The sequence below is a fragment of the Tenrec ecaudatus genome, chromosome 1, assembly GCF_050624435.1.
Source record: "Tenrec ecaudatus isolate mTenEca1 chromosome 1, mTenEca1.hap1, whole genome shotgun sequence".
In the NCBI taxonomy this organism is placed as follows: domain Eukaryota; kingdom Metazoa; phylum Chordata; class Mammalia; order Afrosoricida; family Tenrecidae; genus Tenrec; species Tenrec ecaudatus.
In genome coordinates, this window is record NC_134530.1 from 309,651,942 (window position 1) to 309,678,123 (window position 26,182).

At 41.3% G+C, this 26,182-nt stretch overlaps 2 protein-coding genes across 2 annotated transcripts in view; one reads left to right on the forward strand and one right to left on the reverse strand.

The window, feature by feature from the left end:
- SLC35F3 (solute carrier family 35 member F3) overlaps positions 1–26,182 on the forward strand; it is a 546,340-nt gene that overhangs the window by 142,544 nt on the left and 377,614 nt on the right. The gene's annotated exons all lie outside the window — the stretch shown is intronic.
- Positions 24,699–26,182, reverse strand: part of LOC142429881 (bcl-2-like protein 13) — an 81,855-nt gene continuing 80,371 nt past the window's right edge. Inside the window, exon 2 of the mRNA XM_075535058.1 lies at positions 24,699–25,585. Coding sequence (XP_075391173.1) covers positions 25,018–25,585 — 568 coding nt within the window. The 3' untranslated portion in view covers positions 24,699–25,017. The remainder of the gene's footprint in view (positions 25,586–26,182) is intronic.

Below are 26,182 nucleotides of genomic sequence, written 5' to 3' on the forward strand. Positions count from 1 at the left end.
AAATGGTTTCATTGAGGTAAAAGTCACATACCCTGTTTCGCCAAAAATAAGACAGTGTCTTATATTAATTTTTGCTCCCAAAGATGCACTAGGTCTTGTTTTCAGGGATGTCTTATTTTTCCATGAAGAAGAATACGGTACACATGTAGTGTTCATTGTTTTATTAAAAGAGACTTAGCACTTCCTGTCTGCTCCGGCTGTGCTGCGGCCAACAGTGAGCTGCGCGTCGGCGGCAACCGCCACTACCGTCCAGAGTCCAGAGTTCCAGTAGCTTCAGGGGCGTGGGGTTTATTTTTGAGGAGGTCTTATTTTCGGGGAATGCCTTATATTTCAGTGAGAGAGAAACTGTAAGCAGGTCTTATTTTGGGGGGTGTCTTACTTTCGGGAACACAGGATATCATACACTGCCAGAGTTTAGTCATGTTTTAAAAGAGTTGTATATACATCACCACAACCAGTTCCAATGTACCCTCTCCCCTCCCATATTCACTGTCTGCACCCCAATTCCCTTCAACCTCCTGTCCCCACACCCTGATAAGCCATGAGATTAATTACGTTCTCTATACATCTGCCTCTTCTGCGCTGCATAAACTAGGAAGCATACCAAAGACCCCAAAGGGAAAAAAAAGATATCCATTGTCAGTATTAAAATAAGACAGAGAACTCCTGTTGAGAAATAATCAAGATATAGTGCTTGATACAACTGATGCATGGATTGTTATAAGAGTTGTAAGAGCCCCCAGTAAAATGATTTATTAACAACAACAGCAACAAAGAAATATTTAAATGTAGAACAAATTTAGAATGTGTCAAGAGGGAAATCAGCTCACCAGGTGCCCTATTATACTGTAGCTCCATGCATTATAATCAAGTATTTCTGTTTGAGAGTATGGTTGTTTGCATCCCTTGTCTGTATTCAAAGGGGATCTGCCAGAGCCTCAGTCTGGATAGGTGCTCTGCAGATGTATTTTGGGATCCACTATCCTCCATAACCTTGAACAAATTAGGTGTTCACAATTTAAGTCCTGGTACTTTTTCCTCCATCATATTTGGGTTTAGTTCTTTGTTATCTTTGAATCACATAGGCTGGTGTGCTTCTTCCAGGTGGGCTTAGTTGACACCTCACTTAGGTGGCTTCTTGTTTGAATACCAACCTTTAAGATTCCAGATGCTGTTCTTATTGACAGCTGGGCACCATTTGTTTTCTTCATCATGCTTTACTGTAGCACATGAAGGTGAGTATGGAGCAGATCCATGTCATAAGAACTCCTTTTGGATTGGGGCTAGCATTAAATGTGAGCCCAGAATCCATTCACTTGACCAGAATGAGACTTCCTACTCCTGAAAAGAATTATCATCTTGGCAACCCCCAAGGGGGCAGGTCTACTCTGTCTTCTAAGGTCACTATGAGTCAGAAACAACTGCATAGCAGTGAGTTTGGAGGGGTTTTATTTCTTTCCTAAAAAATATGATCAAGGACTGATTATACTGAAGGAAGAAATACAAACTTCCTGAAGGAAGTGGCAGAAAACATAACTCCAGGAATTGACAGAGAACTTACTGGGATGCTTCAGTAAACTGATGGAGCATTGAAAGGACTCACTTGTCTAGCTCAAGAAATTTGGAAGAAAACTACTTGGTTTGCTGACTGGAAGAGACTCATATTTGTGGCTGTTCCAAAGAAAGGTGATCCAACATAACATAGAAATTATAGAGCATTATCATTAGTGCATGCAAAGGAACTTTATATGAAAATCAAATGTTGCTGAAGATAGTTCAAAAACGGTTTGATTATTATATCAACAGGGAGAGGTCAGAAATTCAAGCTGGGTGCAGAAGATGTGAATTCAAGATCCATCAGAGGATCTTGATTGAAAGCAGAGGATACTAGAAAACTGTTTACTGGTGTTTTATTGACTATGCAAAGACATCCAACCGCGTGGTAACGATGGATGACATTGTGAAGAATGGGAATTCCCAAACCCTTAATTGTGCTGATGGGTAACCTGTATATGAGTCAAGAAACAGTAGTTTACACAAGATGAGATATTACATAGTTTAAAATTTGAGTTATATCCTTTCACCATATATATCCATTCTGTATGGTGAGCAAATAATCAAAGATGGTGAATTAAATGAAGAATGACTCAGCATCAAGATTAGAGGTGGCTTCATTAACAATCTGTGATATACATGTGACACAAGCTTGCTTGCTGGAAGCAACACGGACTTAGAGCACGGACCTAGAGCGCTTACTGATGACGATCAAATACTACAGTCTTCAATAGGGATTACAGCGCAATGTAAAGAAAAAAATCACAACTGGATCAATAGAGAACATCATGAAAAATGGAGAAATGATTGAAGTTGTTAAGGATTACATTTTGCATGGATCCACAGTCAACAAACATGAGGACAACAGACAAGGAATCATAAAATGTGTTGCATTGAACAAATCCACTTCAAAAGACCTTTTAAAAATGTTAAATAGCAAAGATGTCACTTTGAGGTCTAAGGTACTCCTGGCCCAAGCCATCCAGGCTGTTTTCAATCACCTTACATCCATGTGAAAGCTAGACAATGACTAAGGAAGAGCACCGAAAAACTGATGCATTTGAATTATAATGTTGTGCAAGGGCTCAACTAATTTATTTTTGAAGAAGTACTACCAGAAGGTTTCCGGCAAGCAAAAATAGTGAGACTTCATCTTATATACTTTGGACATATTATTAGGTAGAAGCAGTCCCTGGAAAAGGATATAGATCATGCTTAGTCACGTAGGTCATGAAGAAAGAGGAAAACTCTCAATGAGATGGATCATCACAGAGGCTGCAAGGATGGGTTCAAATGTAACAACTCAAAGGGTGGCTCCGCTTTGTCTTCAGCGATCATGTCAGGAAGGTGAGCATCATGGAATGCCCATTTAATGGAACAGAGTGTTCTTGCATTGAGGGAGTACTTGAGTGGAGGCCCAATGTCCATCTGCTACCTTACTACTAAACCTGGAAATATATGCACACAGATCTATTTTCCCATCCTCACATATAAATATATTTACATATGCACATGCCTTTATTTAGACCTCTATAACTTCCCTTTGCCTCCTAGTTCCTTCTTCTATGTCCTTTTACTTTCCTCTTGAATCACTATCATGTTCAGCCCTCATTTGGGTTTCAGTGATTCCTCTCGGTTTTATTGTGCTTGATCAAGCCCTACCTGGCCTCCTACACACTCCTCACTATCAATTTTGGATTACTTGTTGTTCCCTTGTCCCTGGGTTTGTTAACAATCACTTCCTTTCCCCCGCCTCCCCCTCTCCCATGTCCCCCAGAACCGTTGGTCCCGTTCTTGTTTACTCCTCCAGCTTATTAATCCTGCCTATCTTATCTAGATAGCCCTGCAGAAATAATAATATGCACATAAAAACAAGACAGAGCAAAGCACAACAACAACAACCACAAAAACCAATGACAAGAAATAGAAAAGCCTATAACAAAGGTCTGTTTGTTAACCTTTAGGAGTGTTTTCTGGTCCAGTCTGATGGGGTGCCAAGCCCTGTCCCCAAAGTCTATTTTTGGTATTCTCTGGGGATTTTGTTGCTCTGTTACCCTTGCTGTTCTGTTGCACACCTTTAGTGTTTTGCCTCAGTGTGGTGTGGTCAGATCGGGTGCAATTCCCACACAGTGTCTCCAGTGTTGTCCCCCTAGCTCTATGGGTCCGTGAGGGACAGCATGTCTCATAATGGGAGCAGGCCTATGGTCCTTTCTGTGCTTTGGCTGCTGTCAGCCAGAATATCGTCCTCAAGGCTTGGTGGCCCAGGATGTGTTCTACTCTCTTCCTCTTCCTCTTCATTCGCTCCTGGGTGTACAAGCAAATGTGGTGAAGAAAGCTGATGGTGCCTGGCTATCAAAATACATAGCATCTGGAGTCTTAAAGGCTTGAAGATAAACAAGCAGCCATCTAGCTGAGAAGCAACAAAGCCCACATGGAAGAAGCACACCAGCCTGTGTGATCACAAGGTGTCGATAGCATTAGGTTATCCGGCATCAAAGAACAAAAAATGATATCAATGTGAATGATGGGGAGTGCGGGGTGGAGACTCAAAGCCCATCTATAGGTAAACTGGACATCCCCTTACAGAAAGGTTGCAGGGAGGAGACGAGCCACTCAGGGTCAGTATAAAACTGATAAAACAACCTTCCTCTCGTTCTTTAATGCCCCCCCCCAAAAAAGAAATGCTTCCTCCCCACGCCCTACCCCTTATCATGATCCCAATTCTGCCTTACAAATCTGGCTAGACCAGAGCATGTACACTGGTACAGACCAGAGCTGGAAATGCAGGGAATCCAGGACAGATAAACGCTTTAGGACCAATAACAAGAGTAGGGGATGGGAAGGGGAAGGTGAGTGAGAAAGGGGGAACCGATCACAGTGATCTACATATAACTCCCTCCCAGGGTTTGTGGGGGAAGGAGGGGAAAAAATGAGAAGCTGATATCAAGGGCTCAAGTAGAAAGAAAATGTTTTGAGAATAATGATGGCAACAAATGTACAGATGTGCTTGACACAATAGGTGTATGTATGGATTGTGATAAGAGTTGTACGAGCCCCCAATAAAATGATTAAAAATAAAAGAAATGCATAACACATATGAGTACATGGAGACCTATTTTATATTGTTTTGATTTTCCAACCATGTGAAAATGTATTCTTTATTTTTTTAAAGTTCCTGTAATAAATTAAACCTTAAAAGTTAAAAATAGGGGGGCGGGATAAAAAAAAGTTAAAAATAAAGGATCACTACAAAATACTAAATAAATAAATAAAAATCCTCTCCCCCCCCAAAAAAAAGAAGGGTGGCCCCAGTGTATGCTCCTGCAAGTCATTCTAATCCATTCAAAAAAGGCCATAAATCCCCATTTATAAAGGAATAGTTACCTTTTTTTTTTAGTTTCAGAGATCTTATCACTTGGGTTTTTAGTAATTCTGACTAAACTTTTAATGGTTTGAATTTGTGCTCATTATTTATTAGCTTTCAGAAATTTTTATGTTCTCTGTCGTTATTTACTTACCCTTGGGTGAATTGCCTTGCCTGATATATTTCCGTTTTCATTATAAAAAATTGCTCATTTTGTTCTTAGAAATTTAAAAGCCACAGGCAGTAACAAGTTATTATGATACAGTCCTTATTCTTAAAGTTAAAAAGTCAGTTATTTGCGATGCACATTCTTTTTCCTGTTCCCTTCCTGCCCCTCTTTCCCTCTTTCCCTCTTTCCCTCTTTCCTTCTTTCCTCTCTCTTTTGGCCCTCCTTTCCTTTCTTATCCTCCCTTTTAGAAATTGTGTTTTCCCATATTCAAAGCTACCAGTAGAACAAGAGCTTGCTAGAACTTCATATTACTACTCTTTAGAGATTTGTTTCCCCGAGGAACCTCAACCTTGAGGAGAGTCTAATTAGCAGCATTTTTTTAGTGCTACGGGGGTTTTATATTATGAGTTTTTTTTCTCTTTTGATTACAAGTGGGAGCCAAAGACTGAGGGCTAGAATTGGTTTCTGACAGCTGGTTCTCTCCCAATCCTTGGAAACTGCTGCAGTGTTCCTAGGCATGTCCTTGCACTGAGTAAAAGCAGGCTCACTTTTATTTATTTATAAAATAAATGTATTCATTAACAATAAATTAAAACAATGTAAGTATATTTGGAGCTTATGTTTACAGGAAATTTTGCCAATATAGTTTATTTAAGAATAGCCTTTTCAAGAAGTACAGGAGGATGGGGAAGAAAGAAAAATGACCCTGAAAAAGATTTCTATGTGATATGATAGGGAATTTAAAAACTAATTTTTACTATCAAAATGCAGTATTGTGGCTGTGATAAAAGTTATAGTTTAAAAGACAGAAAGGAAAATAATTTTTCTAGGAAATACCAGCCCTGCACAATTTGGTTTTCCTTTGTAATTGGCCAGTTACCAATCTGTAACCTTCACGATGCAATATTAAATCCTGGGCATTTATTCATGATATTGCTTGTACATGCTGGTTTAGTAGAAAATCCGTTCGCATCCATAAGGCAAAAACTGCCTTGGACATATTCTATTGGCTGTTTATAACCCCTATCAGTTATTATAATTGGATATAGAGACACATTTGCTAGATTTCCTCTTAGTTTGCAGTTCCTGTTTTTTAAATTTTTTATTTACACATGTACATTTAACAAAGTGTAAGAAGAAGAAATGCAAAATAATTTGGGCAAAAATTCTCTACTTCTGCTATAAGTTCCCAGGCAACTCAGTAAAAGTGACTAATGGGCTGAACTGAGTGATCTCAGGCTCACTTTTGAAAGACCTTTCTTGTAGGCAGTGCTGGTGAGTTGGTTCTGACTCACAGGGACTCCATATCTGTCTGTGTGCCACCCTCACAGTCATTGCTGGGTTTCAGCTCTCTGTTTCAACTGCTCTACCAACACATAACATTCATGGTCTCCCTCTTTTAGATGGTTTTTAAGCGTACCATTTAGGAAATTGCTGCTGACCAACTAGTTCTCCGAATGCTTCCTATAGACACAGCTATGGAGACTACTTATCTTTCAGTTTGTTATACTCTGGTGGTTTGTTTGTTGTTGTTATGCTGGAAGTTATGTCACTGATCTTTCAAATCCAGTAGGGTCACTCAAAGTGAGCAGGTTTCACTGGAGCTTCCAGACTAAGAACCGATTATGGAGTAGGAAGAGGTTGTCAAGAATTAACCACTGAAACAATTATGGACAGCATCTAAACATTGTCAGATACTGAAGGCCTAAGGAGAAGAAGCAGAACATTTTTGAGAGGTAGTATCAGAAGATGAGCCTGTCAGGTCAGAAGACACTCAAAATAGGACTGAAGAAGAGCCGCCTTCTCAAGGTAGAGTCCACCATGATGATATGAAAGGAGAAAAGCCTGTGCTAGTAAAGCCTTTGGGACCATTAGTTGCTGACAAAGAGCGACTCAAAATAAGAAGAAACAGCTGCAAATATTAAGTAATAATCAAACTTGGAATGTACTCGTAATAATTTCTCTGGTAATATCTTCATTTGCTAATGTGGCATGACTCAAAATTATATTAAATTACTTTAAAAATCTACCAATAAGCAGAACTTGGAGTGTATGAAATGTGAATGTAGGAAAACTGGAAGTCATCAAATATGAACTGGAACACAGAAAGGTTGATATCCTAGACATTAGTCGTTATGAATCAGAAAATCATACGACTTACTATGCCTGGAATGACATAATCAAGAGGAATGGTTTTGTATTCATTGTCAAAAAAGACATTTCAAGCACTTTCTTGAAGTACAGTGTTGTCTGTGATAGGACAATATCTTTCATTGAAGGAAATCTAATCAATACAACTATTATTCAGATTTAAGCACCAACCACTAATGCTAGTGATGAAGAAATTCAATAATTCTACCAACATCTCCAGACTATCAAACATGCAATCAAGATCTATCGATAATTACTGGCAATTGCAATGAACAGGTCAGAAACAAAGAGGAAGGAATGGCAGTTGGAAAATATGGTCTTGGTGATAGAAATAAATCTGGAGATCACATGATAAAATTTTATAAAACCAACTACTTATGGTGACTATACATATAGAGTTCTCTAGATGGAACCCACAGAAATCAAATCGACTATATCTGTGGGAAGAGTCAATGGAGATGCTCAATATCAGCAGCAAAAACCAAGCCAGAGGTTAACTGTGGAACAAAGCATCAATCAATTGCTTATATGTAAGTTCAGGTTGGAGCTGTTTATGGTGTCACTGATTTAGCTCATGGTAATGTATTTAAAACACAATAGATGAAAGGAGATTTCACAAGTATAGACTAGCTACAAATTGCAATACATGGATTATTGGCTTGTACATATTAAATCCTCATGTGACTAGACACACTTTACACAAATAATGGGAGTTGGTGGTTAGGCAAACCTTATAAAAATATTCACTAACAATATTAGACCCAGGTCTGCCAAAATAGTCCATATCTTAGTAAAGCAAGTGGAGCATTGAAGTACTAAGTAAAGGGTAGTCCACCTACTGACAGTTCAATACACTTGGCATAGCTGTCTTCTTTTTGTTCACACATTGTGTAGTTTTAGCCTTAAGTTCTCAGGCTATACGTGTGTTTGAGGTAGAGCGAGTTCACCTACTGGGGTTTCTACATCACACCCCTCTGGTATAGCCTTAGGAGTATGTGTGTGCCTCAGACACTCAAAGTTCAATGTGCCAGTATTCTATGGCAAATGTCCTGTGTCCCCAGGGACTGCACATAAACTTGGTCCAATGTGCCCTTTTAGGAGAATAGAACCAGGCATGCTCTCCACTTGGAGTCTGTATAAGTACTGTTCATCATGTTCCCCCGCTGGGAGGTTGATCCTTCCCCTTTTTCTGCTAACAGAGATGCACTTGTCTTCTCCAGGATGTGTATGCTCCCTTTCCCCCTCTGGACTTGATTTTCCTACACAGGAAAATGTATCACTCTGGTAGGAATGTCTGTTGGTTTGGAGGGGTCTGATCACATTTTTAAATGGCAGTCATTAAAGGGTCATCTTCCTTTGTCCTGATTCTGAAAGCCTAATCCCAGATGAAGTGAAAACACCTTTGTCAAAGTGGCTTTGAAAATATACTTTTAGAGGGGATGGTGTATGCTTCATGAGCACCAATAAGGCTCTCTACCGAATTGATTGGCAGACTTGGTTATCATATTGCATGTTCTGAAAACATGAGTTTGCCTTTATCTGGTGTTTATGCTTATAGTTGTGGAGTAATACAATATTTATCCTTTTGTGACTGACTAACTTCACTCAGCACAATGAGACCCCTGCCAGTGCTGAGATGCTTCTACTACCACTGGATCCACTAGACTGCATCCACTGCCTGTGATCTTCCTGCATTCGGTGTCATTGCATGGGTTTTGTGAGTCTGAAGAGGGCTTTATAGATTGGTATTGGACATATGGGTTAATATTGGATTTATGGGCTTGATCTGGATTGGGCTGGGATGTTTTCTCAGTGTTCAACTGCTCTTGCATATAAAGCTCTTTCCTGTACATATGAGAGTGTCCATTATTTTGGTTCTCTAGTCCACCCAAACTAACACATCGCCTGGAAGAGATCCATATTTGCACCCATTCCAAAGTAAAGTGACCCAGCACCATGCAAAAATTACAGATCATTATCATTGATATTCACATGTGAGTAAAGTTCTGATGGAGATCATCCAAGAAGAGTTGCCAGAGGTTCAGGTTGGATTGAGAAGAGGCAATGGAACAAAAAAATATCATTGCGGATGTCAGATGGGTCTTGGCTGAAAGCAGAGAATACCAGAAAGAGTTTCCTTTTGTTTTGTGGACTATGGAAAGACATTCGACTACATGGATCGTAATAAACTCTGGATAGGCTTGAAAAGAATGTGAATGCCAGAGCACTTTGTTGTGTTCATGCGCAACTTGTATATGGATCAAGAGGCAGTTATGCAAACATAATAAGGGAATGCTGCCTGGTTTAAAATCAGGAAAAGAGTGCATCAGGGTTGTATCCTTTCCCCATATTTATTCAACTGGTATGCTGAGAAAAGAATCCGAGAATCTGTATGATGTGAAAAAGAACGTAGCAGCGGGATTGGGAGCATGCTTATTAACCCACCTTGATTGCTGAAAGTGAGGAGGACTTGAAGCACTTGCTGATGAAGATCAAGGATTGTACCCTTCAGCATGGATTATAACTCAGTGTAAACAAAGACCAGATCCTTACAACTGTCCATTAAGTAGCATCATGCTAAACGGAAAAGATTGAAGCTGTCGAAGATTGTCCTTGGATCCACAATCAATGCTTATGGAAGCAGATGTCAGGAGATCAAACAATGCCTTCCACTGGGTGAATCTGCTGCACAAGACTGATTTAGAGTGTTGAAAATCAGGGAGGTTACTTTGAGGACTAAGGTATGGATGACCCAAGGCATGTTCTTTTCAAGTACCTCATATGCATCTGAAAGCTGGACATTGACTAAGGAAGACTGAAGGAGAATCGATGCATTTTGCACTATGGTGCTGGCAAAGAATGTTGAAAGGACTGTGGACTGCTAAAAGAACCAACAAATATCTCTTGGAAGAAGTCCAACCAGAATGCTCTTTACAGGCAAGGATGATGGGACTTAGTGTCATATACTTTGGACATGTCAGGAGAGACCAGTCCCTGGAGGACATCACGCTTGGTAAAGTGTACAGGCACAGAAAGAAGGCAGCTGCTTGAGAAGATGGATTGACAAAGTGGCTGCAATCGTGGACTGAAATATAAGAACAATTACGAGGACAGAGCAGGACCAGGCAGTGTTTGCTCTGTTGTACGTACTGTTGCTATGAGCTGGAACAGACTCAGTGGCATTTAACAACCGTAAAGAAGGAAGGTCTCTTTAAGGCAGGGCTATGGAGGTTTTACAGGGTGAAAAGAACTTTTGCAGTTTGAAAGTAGAGGCCCAGGGAACGTTGTGCCTTTTCAGAAAACCTAGACTGTACGGCCCCTAACTCTTCTGATACTGAGACAAAGCTTACTCCCTACAAGATGTGCTTAACCCACTGTACCCTCAGGACTTGGGGCACAGTTATTACTGCTGAGCAGGTTAATCATGTCTGTTTGATGCTTTGGGAAGTTGTGTTCCTGAAACAGGACCTGGTGGCAGGAAGCAGGCAGTAGAGGCAAGGGAGGAATTCCACTGTTGGGTTCTAAAATAGACCCCATAAACCTCTGATCACACTTAGTCATTTCTAATGAAAATAGTTGAACCAGAGGTGGTCATAAGAAGCTGCTTACACAAGACAGAGCATAAAACAATTCTTGGCTCACATTCAGAAGAGATGCAACAAGGTCTGTTTGACTAGCAAGAGCTTGTCCCCTATGGCCAGCAGTCCCTTCTTGCACTGGACACAGTCTCCTCCCAACTGTGAACAGTTGCAGAAGTAGGATTCAATTTATGACCTTCACACGAACTAGAGACAGAAAGTTGTTATGTGCCCAGAACAGAGAGAGAGAGAGGTTCCCGATCAGGACAGGAACTGGGGAAAAGAGGGAAACCCAGTTCTCAGCCTCTGCTATCAGGCTTCTTGGCCCAAGGCCTTCGATTAGGTGACTCAAATGGGAGGAGGCACATGGACTTTGGCAGACCATCTTCCCAACACCAAGCTTCCAACCTGGCGATTCCCTCCACTTGATGTCTTTGAAGTGAGAACATAAAAGGCTTTCTATAGGTCCCCTACTCTTTGCAGTATTTTATTTACTCAACTTGTAATGATGAAATGATTAGTCATTGTCTTTGTTTATATAGAAAAGCTATTCATGAAAGCCTGCTAATATTATTGATTAGCATGAACACCAGGTCTACCACGCCCAGTAATGTAAGTCAGCCAACACAGACACTCAATGTTTGAATGAGTCTGTGAAGCACATCTGGCTGTTTAAAGCATGGGGGGGGGGAGCAAAACTCTTGAAGATTTTATTGTTGTCCGTGGTAATATAGGGTCTTAGAAATTTCCTTTGTTCATTACTGGCCTTTCCTTTCCATACACCCTGCAGACTTTTATTTTGGGTTGAGTTTTTCCAATTTAGGGATAATCCTAATATCTCCCCTTTTCAAACTTTAATTCACACAAAAAGAGTGGAGCACAGTGAAGAACAATGGAGCTGATAATACATCACATAACTGTGGTTGGCTGCTGTAGAGTCAGTCCCTGTACTATGGAAGAGAACATTGTGCAATCCTGTGTCATCCTCAGGATCGGTTGAGCATCAGATCTCTGTGATCTGTAGGGTTGTCATTGGCTGATTTTTGGAATGGATCACCAGATCTTTTTCCGAAGTTCATCTTAGCCTGGAAGCTCCATTGAAATCTGTTCAGCATCCTAGCCACTCGTGAGCTTTCACTGACACATGGGTAATGGCTGCATCTGTGGTAGTCTGGCTGGACTCCGACCTGGGTCTCCTGCTTAGAAGGCAAGGATTCTACCAGCGGAGCACCAATGTAATAAAATTCACTAAGTTTAGGCTGATATATTCCTGTGATTGTGTTTTGTGTCCAACTTCACAGTCATCACACAGCATCTAGCTAGATTCTGCTGTTGAACCTCATGATGAACTCACCAGTCAACTCCTGGCCTTTTTGATAAGTGTTTCTGGGGTTCAGAGTATTCATTTTTCTCCCCCAAATCAACAGGGAGCTTTGAAATGTTTTAAGTAGAAGACATTTCCTTAGGTATTTATTGTTGCATTTACCAAAAGACAAATTTACTGAGCGTCTGTCCTCTAACTCTTAACAAGAGGCTTTATATTAAAAGATAAATGCATAGCCTGTGGCCCGAAGTAGTTCATTGTAACCGAGAAAGCAAAAGAGCGAACACATGAGTGGAATACAGGGAAATTGATGTGGTGGAAAATGAGGATGGCAAGGAAGTCAGAGAAGTTTTCTTTGAAAAGTGGATGCATGAATTGTGTTTGAGGAAATTTCTGTTATTTCAGCTAGGAAAGGGATAGAGAAGGGAGGGTTTCAATAAGAGGTCACGCAGGAGAAACACAGCTGTCACGGATCCTCCTGGCACGCATGTATTGGTTTCCGTTGCCATTCTCCAGTAAAATGATCAAAGGCTCCTTGGAGAAATGGGTGATTCTAGGGTGAGAACAGAGTCACAGAGATGCTCCTGATGTGCCAGAAATTGAAGAAGTGCTCAAAAACAAAACCACAACAAAAATATTGATTTAAGTACATCTGACAGGTCCAGAAGCCAAGGGAACAAAATTTAAATGGACAAAGCCAGAAGCCATTTTAGCCACCAAATAAATAATAGTGTTGGTTTATATCCCAAAGTATATAATAAATATATATGAATCCATACTGAGTTACAAGTGCATCAGAATTTGCAAACCTGTGTAGAATTACTCTGGTAATTTATGTAGCGATTGTCCTCAAGGAAATGTAACACGAATCCTCTCTATTTTCATGTGGGCTGAACATAATGACTCCCTTCCAAAGGGAAAAGAAAGGGGAGGGAGAAAAATAAAAATGAGTAACCATCCAGAGGAGAGACCTGGAAATACCATTACAGCTATGTCAACCAGGTCAAAATGAACAGATAGTCATGTCGATAGTATGTTGCCTTGATGTCATGTCATGACATGATAATCATGTCGATGGTATGTTACCCAGGTCACATGTGAAGAATGTGTTGTGTTGATCTGATGTGACACTTTACCTTTGTGGTTTTTCTCCCCAATCAAGTTGTGAGAAAAATATCAGACAAATACTAACTGGGGGACATTCTACAAAATACCTGTCACGTTAATGTATCATTTTAACAACAGGGTGAACGTGGGTGCTGGTTCCACAGAAACTAGATCCTATCTTGTCAGAGTATCCTACAGATGTTTTTTTATAATTTAAAATACTCTGAAATTAATTTTGTTGTTGCTGAGAATATGCACAATAGAACTATTGTACTGTCTTTGAATCTGTTCTGTAAAAACCCAATTATATGATCAAATGTCTATTTTAATAAAAAAGCACAGAGCATTAAGGGATGGCTGGAGTTGGCTGCTGTTCATTATTATGTTGTGCTTTTTAAATTTAAATAGGCATTATATCATATAATCATATTTTTACTGAATAGCTGCAAAGATAGTACAAAGTTTAATTGTACATATTCTCAGCAATGACATATATATATATATTTAAGGTATAGCTGGAGCGGGCTAGGGAGCTTTGGTGACTAGTAGCAGTTATAGGCTGGGCTGCTAACTATAAGGTCAACAGTTCAAACCCACCAGCTGCTTCACAGGAAAAAGAAGAGGCTTTTTACCCCTGTAAAGAGCTACTGTCTCAGAAATCCATGGGAGTAGTTCAACCCTGTCTACAGAGTTGTTCTGAGTCAGAATTGAAGAATGGAAATGAGATTGGGTTGGGTTTTTTGACTGGAGTTGACTGGAGCAGACAGACCAAACTAACCAAACAAACAAACTAATTGCCATTGAGTCAATTCTAACTCATGGCTAGTCTAACGGACAGGGTAAACCTGCCGCTGTGAGATTCTGAGACTGTAACCATTATGGGTGTAGAAAGTCTCGCCTTTCTCCCAAGGAGCTGGCTGGTGGTTTCCAGCTGTTGAATTTGCACTTAGTAGCCCAACAAGTAACCACGGTGCCTCTAGGGAGCAGATAGAAAGTGGGTGGACAATGGTGAGGGAGGAGGTTGAGTACAAGGTGAACGCATGTGCCCAGCTCAGGATCTCTGTCCTCACCTAGTGCAGACAATTGGAAGCTAGAAAGGGGGTAAGCAAAACAGCAACACGATGATCTTATAGTTCAAGTCAGCTAACAGTAGCTTAAAGAATAAAGAGCAAAGTATTAAACTAAGAGTAGGTAGACCAGAATACTGTTCTCTAAAGTAAGCAGCAAAAATGAGAGCCTAAATAGGGAGAAATACATGATATGACAGATATTAAGGAACTAAACTAGATAAAACTTGGTGACTAGTCACTTGGATGAAGCAAAAGAAGCTTACTCATTTAGTCATTTACTCGGTTCTAGCATTGAGTTTTATGTTTTAACATTGAGTATTTAGCAGTAAACAAAACAGGCAATATCATCTGGCATTCTAGTGAGGAGAAACAAATAATATATATACATAATCTTAAATAAAAGCAAGATAATTTCAGAGAGTGATAACAAACATGTTGAGTAAGTATGGATCAAAGGAATAACCAGAAGTGGGAAGTTGATCAGGTCAGAGAAGAGAAAGATAGTGAATTTGACAAGGATTTCTCTTCAATTTTCTCTTAAAAAATTAAGGGTTTAAAGCAACCAAATAGGTGTGAAGGGGTGTGGATTTAGTGGAGACCAAAATGCACCTGTAAGATAGTTGGACAGTCCATCTCAGAAGGGCCAGTGGAAAGGGTTGAAAATCCAGGGTTCACTGTAGCATGGATGAACCACATAATTATCCTCTAGTTCTTTAATATTTGGTTCTTATTTGTTGTACCTCATCAGTCATGTCAGAGTTGTGTAGGGTCATCTACATATTTAAGATTGTTTGATACATGAAAGCTAAGATAACCCTTCAGAAACAGTAAAGGTAGTAACAGTTCCCTGAGGGTCAGGGAAGAGACAGGGTGGGGTGGGAATAGGGAACTGACAGCCCTGATGACTGTGTAACCCCACTCGAGGTTGAACAACAAAATTGAATGTGAGTGGATATATTGGATTTGTAAGATATGGAAATAATAATTTGGGTTTGGGGGGTATGGTGCAGGAGGGAGGCGACAAAGGGCAGCAGATATCAAAGAGGTCAAGAAGAAAGAAATGTTTTGAAACTGATTGTGGTAGCAATTGTACAACACTGTTTGATGTGATAGGCCTATGGAATGCTGTATCTGTAAGATCCACCAATAAAATGATTAAAAAGAAAAGAATTAAAGGTTTGTTTCATAACTCAGAAGACCTTTTCAATATGGAAAGTCATGCACTTCAGTTATGGTGAAGTTTCTTGAATTGTATCACAGATAAAATCTAATCCTTTCTCTTCTATGTAGCTATTATTATTTGAAGTTGGGTCTCCTGGTCTGAATTCCTAATTATCTTTACTTTTCTCAAGTAAATTTACTTTTCTTATCTATCTCTGTGTGCATTTCTTCTACTTTCTGCAGACTTAGTTTTTATGCTAAGATTTTGAACTACAAGATTGAGAAAGATGAAACTACTTCCATAAAGTCTCAAAAACCAAAAGGAAGAGTTCTACTCTGTCCCCCCTATAGGTCGCAATCAACTCCATGCGTAAGAAGTCATAGTAGGAGCCTGGTGGTGCTCAGGGGCACATTTGGGCACTTGGCTGTTAACCGAATGGTCAGCAATGCAAACTCACCAGTCACTCACCAGGGAAAATAATATTCTCCAAATTCTGTTCTTTCATATATAATTATTTCCTCGTTCACTCACTACCATAATTTTTAGGGCCTTCTTAGATATTCTGTAGTGTTTTTCTCTCTATTTTCTCCACTGCTGGCCTGCAATTCCTTTTTTCTCTCAGATGTGCAAAACCATGTCTTTATGACTGGTTTATTATGAGTTGGCCGCATTCCACTCTACCTGACATTCTTTCTATTGCTTCCTCTCCTGTTCACTCCATAAGTACAGGTCTATCTGTTGTAGAGCACCCTTCTATTTGTAGAGGCGTTTTAAATTTTTTGGAGGTGGGTGGCAGAGGGGAGAATGTAGATACATGTCTTCAGCCTAACACCTGCACCTGGAAGTCTTTTCCTACCTTTGATCCCTACCTTCAACTTGGCTCTTACGATCTTAATTTCTTCTTCTTTTTAAGTAAGTGCTACTTCATCTATTCATTCACTCATCAAACAGTTGTTGATCATAACCTGTAGTCACTGGGTGGAGGTTTAAGGCAGAGTTTCCCAGAGTGAGTGATACCAGCCCCTGGGGAGATCTAGAATGATCCAGGGGGACTGATAAAACAGATACTTTTACTTCATCCTGGATTATGGGATATTGTACAATTTAAAAAAAATTCCATGGGGGCCAAGAGTAATTTTTTTCTGGAAAGGGAGGAGTAGGTGAAATAAGCGTGGGAACCTATGTTCTACATAATCAATGAGCTAGGTTTTGCCAAAGTTTGCTAGCTGAAATAGACTGTGGACTTTACATTCACATTTTGATAAGAAACCATGAAGGGTTTTGAGTAAGGAAGTAACTCGATCAGATTTGAATTTTCAAAGATCCATTCTGGCTGATCCATTTTTGACTGTTTATAATAAAATGAGATCTAGGTGGTAACAGTGGGGAGAAGAGATGCTAGATGTATTTGAAGATGACACATCCATTCATTTTTCTCATCTATGGGAAATGGGGCTTGAAAGATTGACATCAGGAGTGACAAGGTTTTGTTTTGTTTTATTTTAAACGTTTTTATTGGCACTTCATCCACCTATCATATTAAGAAGAGTTATACAATTTTTAGCACAATCAATTTTAGAACATTTTCTTTTTCAAGGACAAGGTTTTTGGACTAAGAAAATGGGGGCAGAAAATTGTCCATTTTGTGATGAGGAGGATATGGGAGGAGTCCAATGAGTCCACGAAGGAAGAATATGTTCTAAAATTGATTGCAGCGATGATTGCACAACTCTTCGTAAGATGATTGAACTCCTGGATTGTATGATATGAGTTGTACGCCAATAAAACGGTCAAAAAGAAGATTGAAGTTGTGAAGGATTTCATTGTGCTTGGATTCAAAATCCATGCTTATGGAAATGGGATTAAGAGATCGAATGCACATTGCATTGGGCGGATCTGCTGCAAGAACCTCTTTAGAGTGTGGAGGAAGGGGGATGTCCTTTGGAGTACTTGGGTGCCTGGACCCAAGCCATAGCGTTTGCAGCTGCCTCATCTGTAGGTGAAAGTTGAACAATAAATAGGAAGACTAAAGAAAAGTCTTTGCATTTTAAGAATATCAAATGTACCATGGACTGCCAAAAGCACCAGCAAATCGATCTAGAAAAAAGAGCAGTTAGAAGGCTTCTTAGTAAGACTTGATCATGTGTTCTTTGGACATGTTATCAGGAGCGATCACTGGAGAAGGACATCATGCTTAGTAAAGCACTCAAAAAGAGGGAGACCCTCAAGTAGATAGAGTAACGCCAACTTCCACAATGAGCTGCAACGTAACGATTAGAAGATGACCCAGGGCCAGGCAGGGCTTCATTCTGCTGTACACACGGTGCTGTGAGCTGGAACCGGTTCTACAGAGTCTAACAAAAGCAACCGTGACAACTAATGACAGGGGATATTTTTTTCATATGTTGGATGGCTGCTTGGATGTCCTCTTTAATGAAGGTTCTGCTCATGTCCTTGACCATTCAAAAAAATCTTTTTGTTGTGGCGTTCTTCTGTAGATTTTAAAGATTATACTCATCAAATAAATTGCTTTCAAAAGGGGGGAGGGGGCATATTGACAGAATTTAGGACCCTTTTCATTACTTCTTGTAACTCTTGTGGCTGCGTCGTCATTGCTAATATTTGCCAATGAATAATACAGTGAGTTCTGATGATTTTTGGTGACTCACTGAGTACCAAACATTGAAATCCAGATAGACATCCTAGCATAGCTGGAGCAGCATCTGTGCAAACACCCCAGACCTTTTCCCAAGAGATCTTATGCTCTTTCAGAAATGAACCAACTGTGTCAAATACATCACATGCAGTAGTTGTCATTTCTAGAGGTTTACAAAAAAGAAACTCATCTTTAAAGTCGCCATCATTAATATACCTCACATAAACCAGTAACTGTGAATAGTTTGCAACATCTGTAGATCCACCAAGCTGGATGTTAAATATTGGAAGTGGAGCAGATTTAATTTCCTGGATGACCTGATCAAGAATATCAGCAGACAAGTCATCTGTTCTTCTGGGGACAGTGTCGTTAGATAAGGAAATTGCACTCAATTGCATAACAAATTCATCTCTGATCATAACTCGAACAATGTCTTTGGCCACTGGAAACAGTAAATCCTCAGCAATGGTGTGAAATTTCATAGCTCTGACAATTCTGAGTGCCACCAAATATGAAGCTTCAATGGCCTGCAATGTTTTGTTTGTGGTACTTGCCACCAGTGTTAAGTCTGGCTTTCTTGAGTCCATCAGCTTTGCTTCTAAAATAGTTGGTATCCTTACCGGCAAAACTCAGATGCTTGTTTTCAAAATGGTGCTTTAGTTTGTTCAGCTTCATGGATTTGATTGATAGAACTTCACAACAAATAACACATTGTGGTTTCTCTATTCCTGCTTTAATTGTTGAGGGAAAACCATACTGTTAAAAATTTCTCAGTATATTTTCTTTTCTTAATGTTTTTCTCTACATGATCCATTGTCATGGGAGGTTTTCTAATGAAAATAATATATAACAATAGCTTTAAAAATACAAAAGGTGATATATGGCGTAGTTCAGTCAATACATTTCATTAAAATTTCCTATGATTTATCATTTTTTGTTGGTTTTGTTTTTTTTTAACATGCCTGTTACTGTCACAAAGGGACAGTATTCACATCAACCACAGCTGAATATAAAAAGACCGGTCAGCATCTAGATTAAGTTCTCCCACGGTACATATCTCTATCTATTTCTATATCTATATCTATCTATCTCTATCTAGATAGATTTTGTCAGTAGTTGATGATTTTACAGTACATGATTTTACATTTACCTAATAATTATTATATAATTATAATTCATGAAGTGTCCTTTTGCCTCCAATACTTCTGCTTTCAGCACAGTAACTACTTTAAACAGAGTAGCTACTTTCAACACAGCAGCTGCTTTCTACACAGTAGCTGGCTGCTCTCTACATAGTAGCTGCTCTCAACACATGTGTGACTGGTCCATATAAGTACACTATGGTGCCAACCTTGTCACACCTACCTGTATTTGTATGGGATTGTATGTGATGGGGTTGGCACAATGATGACATCACGCCTGGTACTCGCGTGTGGGCGTAACTGCATGTGGGTAGACCAGCCTGGAGGGGGATAGAGGAGCAGTGTCTCCATTCTTAAGACCATTGGAAATATGTGTTTTCCAATGGTCTTAGGTGACCTCTGTGAAAGGGTTATTCGACCCCCAAAGGAGTTGTGACCCACAGGTTGAGAACCGCTGATTTAGGGCAAACCATCAAATTACTAAATTAGATACTTAATAGAACATGTTTTCTTATTTGAATTTGAATTTCTTTGGCACAAACGTACAAGGTCCTTCTACGTTCTGTTAAAGCTTTTACATTTCCGTGAAGTTGGCACAGTTAATTCTCCAAAATTATCAGTTAATGCTGCTCATTTTCCCTTTGTGGGTTTTGGTCTCATCACATTATGCCTTTCTGTATAATAGCTGTACTACAGTTAATTGTGCTTGTTTTATGTAATAAATTAATAGGATTTTGGTATGTTCTATTAAGTCAAGTTATAACATGGTAATCCTTTGATTTAATTGCCTTAAGAAACCATGTTCTAGATGATTCCTGTATAAATCATATAGTTTAGAAATGAGAACATCTGGGAATTCTGTTTTTTTGTTACAAAAGTTTTTGTCCACGACCAGCAGTATTTTGCTTCATGACATATTTTTAATGTAAGCCTTGGTGGTGTAGTGCCTCTTAGTGGTTATGCACTGGGCTGCTAACTGCAAGGATAGCAGTTCGAAGCCACCAGGTGCTCTGCAAGCAAAAGACGAGGCTTTCTATTCCCATTGACAGTTACAGTCTCAGAAATTCACAGGGCCAGTTCTACTGTGACCTATAGGGTCATGATGAGTCAGCATCAACTTGATTACCAGTCACCTCACTGTCAGCAGTTTGAAACCACCAGTCTCTTGGCAGGAGGAAGATGAACTTTTCCACTCCTATAAAAGATTTACAGTATTGATTTACATGCCCTTTTCTTTATTTAACAGAGAGGTATTTATCTGCTCTATGTTAGGATCCCTATGTCACAAGACTAACAGAGATATTTATGTTTACTTATTATTATTTGGTGCTTATCTATATAAGATAGACAGGATAGGCAGTCTTACAGAGACAGTGACTGGTCCGACGGTTACTGGTGGGCAACAACCAACAACGATGGGTACAGATGAACAGTGATTGTTCTATAATTGATGGTGAGGAAGGTGTGTGGGGTTTTTTTGGTCATGTTTGATCAATCAAATTGTATCTGCGAGGTGAACAATAGGTAAATATAATAGTGGGGTAGGAGGAAAGAAAAGAGGAAAAAAGAGTTTAAAATATGTGTGTGTTTGTTTATATATGTACATATATGTAAATGCAACAAGGAAGCAGATGGACTTTGGGCCTCTATTTAAATCTTACCTCAGTTCAAGAATGGTTTGTTCTAATAATGCAGCATTGAGGCATTGTATGATACTCCCCTTCCTGGCACGATCAGTGAAGACAAAATGGGTGCATAACCAAATGTGATGAAGAAAGCTAATGGTGCCCGGCTATCAAAAGATAGAGCTTCTGGGGTCTTAAAGGCTTGTAGTTAAACAAGCTGCCATCTAGCGGGGAAGCAACAAAGCCCACATGGAAGAAGCACACCAGCCTGTGTGATCATAAGGCGAGGATGGAAAGAGGCATCAGAAACTCAAAATCTAGCAACCAAATCAATGTGAATGAGTGTGGATGTAGCGGAGACCCTAAACTCACCTGTAAGATAATTGGACCATTCCTCCCAGAAGAGCCACACAGAAGGGATGATAAATCCAGGGTGCAGTATGGCTCCAATGAACTATGTAACTATACTATAGTTCTCTAATATTACATAGTAAGGGGTGATTAAGATTATGACTTTTATTTGCCTTTCCTTATTAGGCATGTTAGATTTTCATATGTTCATCTGTATATTTAAGATATAGATAACCCTTCAGATCAAACAGCAGAAGTGTATGTGAATGCATAGATAGGATTGTGTCAGATATGGGGAAAGCAAAATAACTATTATAGAAAAAAAGAAAAGGTTAAAACACAGAATAAGGGTCCCTGGTGGGTATGGTGGTGACGGGAGGAGATAAAGGGGAGCTGATATCAAAGAGCTCAAATAGAAATAAAATGGATTGAAACTGATTGTGGTAGCCAATCTATAATCCTGCTTGATGTAACTAAACAGTGGAATGTTATTCTATCTGTAAGAGCGCCCCAAAAAAACATTAAAAGGGAAAAAAAGTTCTACTGTGTCTGATAGGATCACTATGAGCTGGAATTACTTGGTGGCAGTGAGAGTGAGTGACTGGCACTCTTACAAAAGAAAAATAAATTTATTTGCAATCCCAAAGAGCAGAAGATTCCACAGCTTTTCTCATTAAGGCTGGATAAAGAGAACCACTGCGAATTGCTGGGACCCTGGGCTTATCTCTAGCTGCCTGTTACCTGTATCTTTATCAGCACAGCTGCTGGAATGACCCTTTCCCATAGATCTCAGGGAAGATCTGTGGCTGTACTTCCTGTCCTCCCCCAGTAAGAGTCTCCAACGCCCTCCGATGTGCTATCCTGCCCTCACTTCGCTCTCCTGGCCTCCCCACTTCCCCAGCCCTAGTGCACTTCTCGCGAGTCCTTCATAGAAAGCATGAGAGAAGAGAGTCAAATAACAGAGTCAGACACATTTCATAGTAGCATGCTCACCTCCTGGATGGCCTTGATCTTACCTGCCAGGTCTGTGCACAACGTGGGCAAGGCGAGCTGGGGCAGAGACCTGGCAGGAGGCTCGATGACCCTGTAGGAGGGTGGAGGACCCTGTTTATTGTTAACCAAAGGTTATATCTACTGGGGGGGGGGCATGATTGCAGGTAACCACACATCACAGGAAGGGGCAGTACCATAGGCATACACATTATAGGAAGGGGATGTACAATGGGCATTGCCATAGCAGGAAGGCGATGAGCTAGGGCTTATATACATGATAGGAATGGGTGGAGCTAGAGGTGTACATGTAACAAGATGGGTGGACCTAGATTCATGATGGCAGCCTAACCTCGGTCACCCTTGGGTGGGCTTGCCCTCTCTGGGGTCTCCTACAAGGAAACAGACAACTACTATCCTTATCAGAAGGGAGTGGGCCCTACTTGTTGTGGGATAAACAGTGGTGACTGCTTGTTCTAGATGGCTGATAACCCTTAGGGAGAATAACCCCTGATCTACTTCTGATGACCTCCAAATGTATAGTCATTCATAAGCAGCTAAGTTGGCATATATTTGGGGACGACAACTTGGGAGAAATCCTTCTGTTTCCCACAGTTCACTGAATGGGGCTCCAGACCGAAGCAAAACATCTAGTCATCTTGGTATCTAATGGGACTTGTTTTGTTTTCTTTTGATTTTCCCCCAAGAGACCCAGGATACAGGGCTGGAAAGACACAGGGGACATGGGGGTCCACCTTCCTCTACTTTCCCACTTGAGCAATAGGGTTGCCTTCTATTACTTACCTAATCTGACCTTCCCCACCTCCCCCACCACCACCACCCAACACATCCACCTCCCTCACCCCCACCAAGGATAAAATCTTTAGCCACTATACTACTTCTCAAATAAGAGCTCATGGAGGCAAAATGAACCCAATCACCAATACATAATGCCAAAAAGGCTTTCTACAACATCCTAGGAATGTTTATTAAACACAATATCAAAATGCCAAGCTATTGTTTCTTGAGATATTCTCCATCTTGGTCTACATACCTGTAAAGACAGTGTTTCAGTCTTTCTGAGCCTTCCCTGAGAATGTTTGCCGTCTTCCATTCCTAGCAGGCAGTGTGGGCATCTCTGAGGGACTCAAATCATGTTCCTTTTAAATGTTGTTTGAGTTTGGGGAACAAGAAGAAATCTGAAGGAGTGAGCTCAAGGCTATAGGATGATTAGAATAGGATTTCCCAATAAAATTCTCCTAGGACAGCCTGGGCTTCCATAAAAAGACACGCAGAAGCATTCTCACGATCAAGGGGAAAAATCCTTGGCACAACTTTCCTGGCTTTACCCCTCCCCCCCCACCCCCCACCGCAACCAATTCATTTTTCTATTTTCTTTTTTTGGGGGGTGTGATCAGGGTAGGTAAAATAATTTTATTATAGATTCCAGAACCTAAAAGCAATTTGTTACATTAACTGAGAATAATCTGAGTGCTCTTTTGTCCCACATGTGTCCGCCCAGTGGCCCTGCGGTTCCTGGGCACTAGAGGACACAGGCTCATTTGGGTGTATCACCCTGGCTCACCCTGGCTCATGACGAGGAGGGGCTGTCCGTGAACTCTGACAGCCAAACGAGAAATCCGAGGTTGAGACTGGAGCCTCTTTTCCCACTTTTATTTTGATGATTCTAAGGAGACGTTCTCTTATGTAATAGAAGTTATGCTTCAAAAGGTTCTGTACCCCACGCCCCCATTTGAAGATGCTGACCACAGAGCAAGCAGCCCGGGTGACTGAGGATAGACTGGGAGAGAGCTGAGGGCATGGGGTGTACTACCCCAGGGTTCCCAGCAGTGACCTCCAATACTACAAATGCTGCCGCCTGGCAGATAATCTAAGGTGAACACAGACAAAAAGGTCCTCCTCCTGCCTCTACACAAGATAAGTCTCTCCCTGCAAGGGGTAAGCTCGCCTTGGCTCGTGTGGGCAGGGGACCTGAGGCCTCTGTACTTGAGTGGCTTTCAGGCTTCCTCAAGGCGGCATCTTTCCCAGGTGAGTCTAAGCAGGAATAGAGAGCAGGCCCTGGCAGGCTCTCCCGAGAGCAACATTGCGGAAACCAAGAGGCTGCTGAGACAGAGGGGAGGACCCCTCATGCTACAGGGGAGAGAGAAGGGGCAAAAAAGCGGCTACAAATCCAGCCTGTTCCCCAGGAACGCTGATATTCCAAAGGGATCAGCAGTGGACAAGCCCACAGCTAAGCCCTCTTGCCTAGGAATCCAGCTTCCTACATGCACCCTCTCCCTCCCAAGCAGCAGCTCTCCACCAGCAGGGACTCCTGCCCCCAGAGGACATTTGGAAATGTCGAGATATTTTTGGTTGCCATAAGTAAGGAGTTGGGGGGGAGGAGTTACTGGCATCTAGTGGTGGGTAAGGCCAGGAAGTTGCTCAATATCCTATGATGTACAGACAGCCACTCACAAGGAACTGTCAAAAACACCCGTCCGCGGCCGGCCGAGGAGCCCTGCTCACCAGGGAACACTGCACTGCCGAGGGTCTGAAGCCAGCAGGAGCCCACAACCCCGGGGATGCGTAATCAAATGCCAAACTCCCTTTGCCACAAGCCCTTGGGTGTGGCTCCATCCACGACTTTGTTGAATGGAAGCCCCCATGACCCAGATTCTACAAGTGTCCCCCGAGGCAGCCGCCAGTGGGTCAAGTTCCAGCCAGCGCACAAAAAACGTTGAGCCCTTTTGTCTTCTTTCTCTTTGAAAAATCGGTTATTTCTTTCTGAGAGCCAGTGTCACCCCAACAGCCACCGCGAGGACGGCCATCGCAGCAGCCCCTCCAAACAGCAGTATGAACTTGCCCTCGGACAGCGGCATGGCTTTCTCTGCAGCCCCGGAGGGCTCTTTCCCGATTCTGCTCTTGAGGGCGCTCAGGGGGGTCGGTGTGGGCTCCAGGGCAGGGCCCACTTCCACTTCTGCCCCTGTATCGAGCTGCCCAGGCTCCGTGGTGGCAGCTCTCACCTCCTCTTCATCAAACTCCACAAACAAAGATGTGGCGGGGCTGGTTTTCTCAGCTGCAGCCATTCCTGGGTGGGCTTCCCTGGTGTGCAGCAGGTTAGGGGCAGTGCTAAGTGGAAGCAGGGGCTCAGGGGTCTCCGGGAACGCTGCCTGCAGCCCCGCGGCGGCCCCCTCCAGGCCCTCGGGGATTTCGTCTTTCTCCACGTGCACGATGTCAGAATTGGAGGAGTTGTTCTCACTCTTCTCTCCCGCTCCATTGCTGTCCAAGCTCTTCACTTCTTCGGGATCCACTGCAATCTGCTGCCAGGACTCGGGAAGAAATCTGAAGGAGTGAGCTCAAGGCTATAGGATGATTAGAATAGGATTTCCCAATAAAATTCTCCTAGGACAGCCTGGGCTTCCATAAAAAGACACGCAGAAGCATTCTCACGATCAAGGGGAAAAATCCTTGGCACAACTTTCCTGGCTTTACCCCTCCCCCCCCACCCCCCACCGCAACCAATTCATTTTTCTATTTTCTTAAAACGTCTTCACAAATACACCTTGTCTTATTTATTCTGGTACATTGCGAAAATCTATCAAGTTCACGCAAAGCACATTTGCCATGAATTCCTGAACTGACTCCTTTGCCTTAAATGTAACTAATCTGACAGGTCCCTCTCAATGCCACAGTTCTGATTGGATTTCTTTTACAAGGCATCCCAATGAGCGGCAGAAAGTATAGCTGAGAGAATTCATCTGCAGCCTGATCATAGAGATATGTTTAAACAAGTTCTGTGTGGAAAAACACCATCAATGTGTGAAATGGAACCTTAGTAGCAATACTATTTTACTTACCCTTGTGTGTGCATCAGTCTGCATGTTGTATTCAAATTTGTGTTCTCACAGGGCTTTCTCGCAGATCATATGGGACACCTAC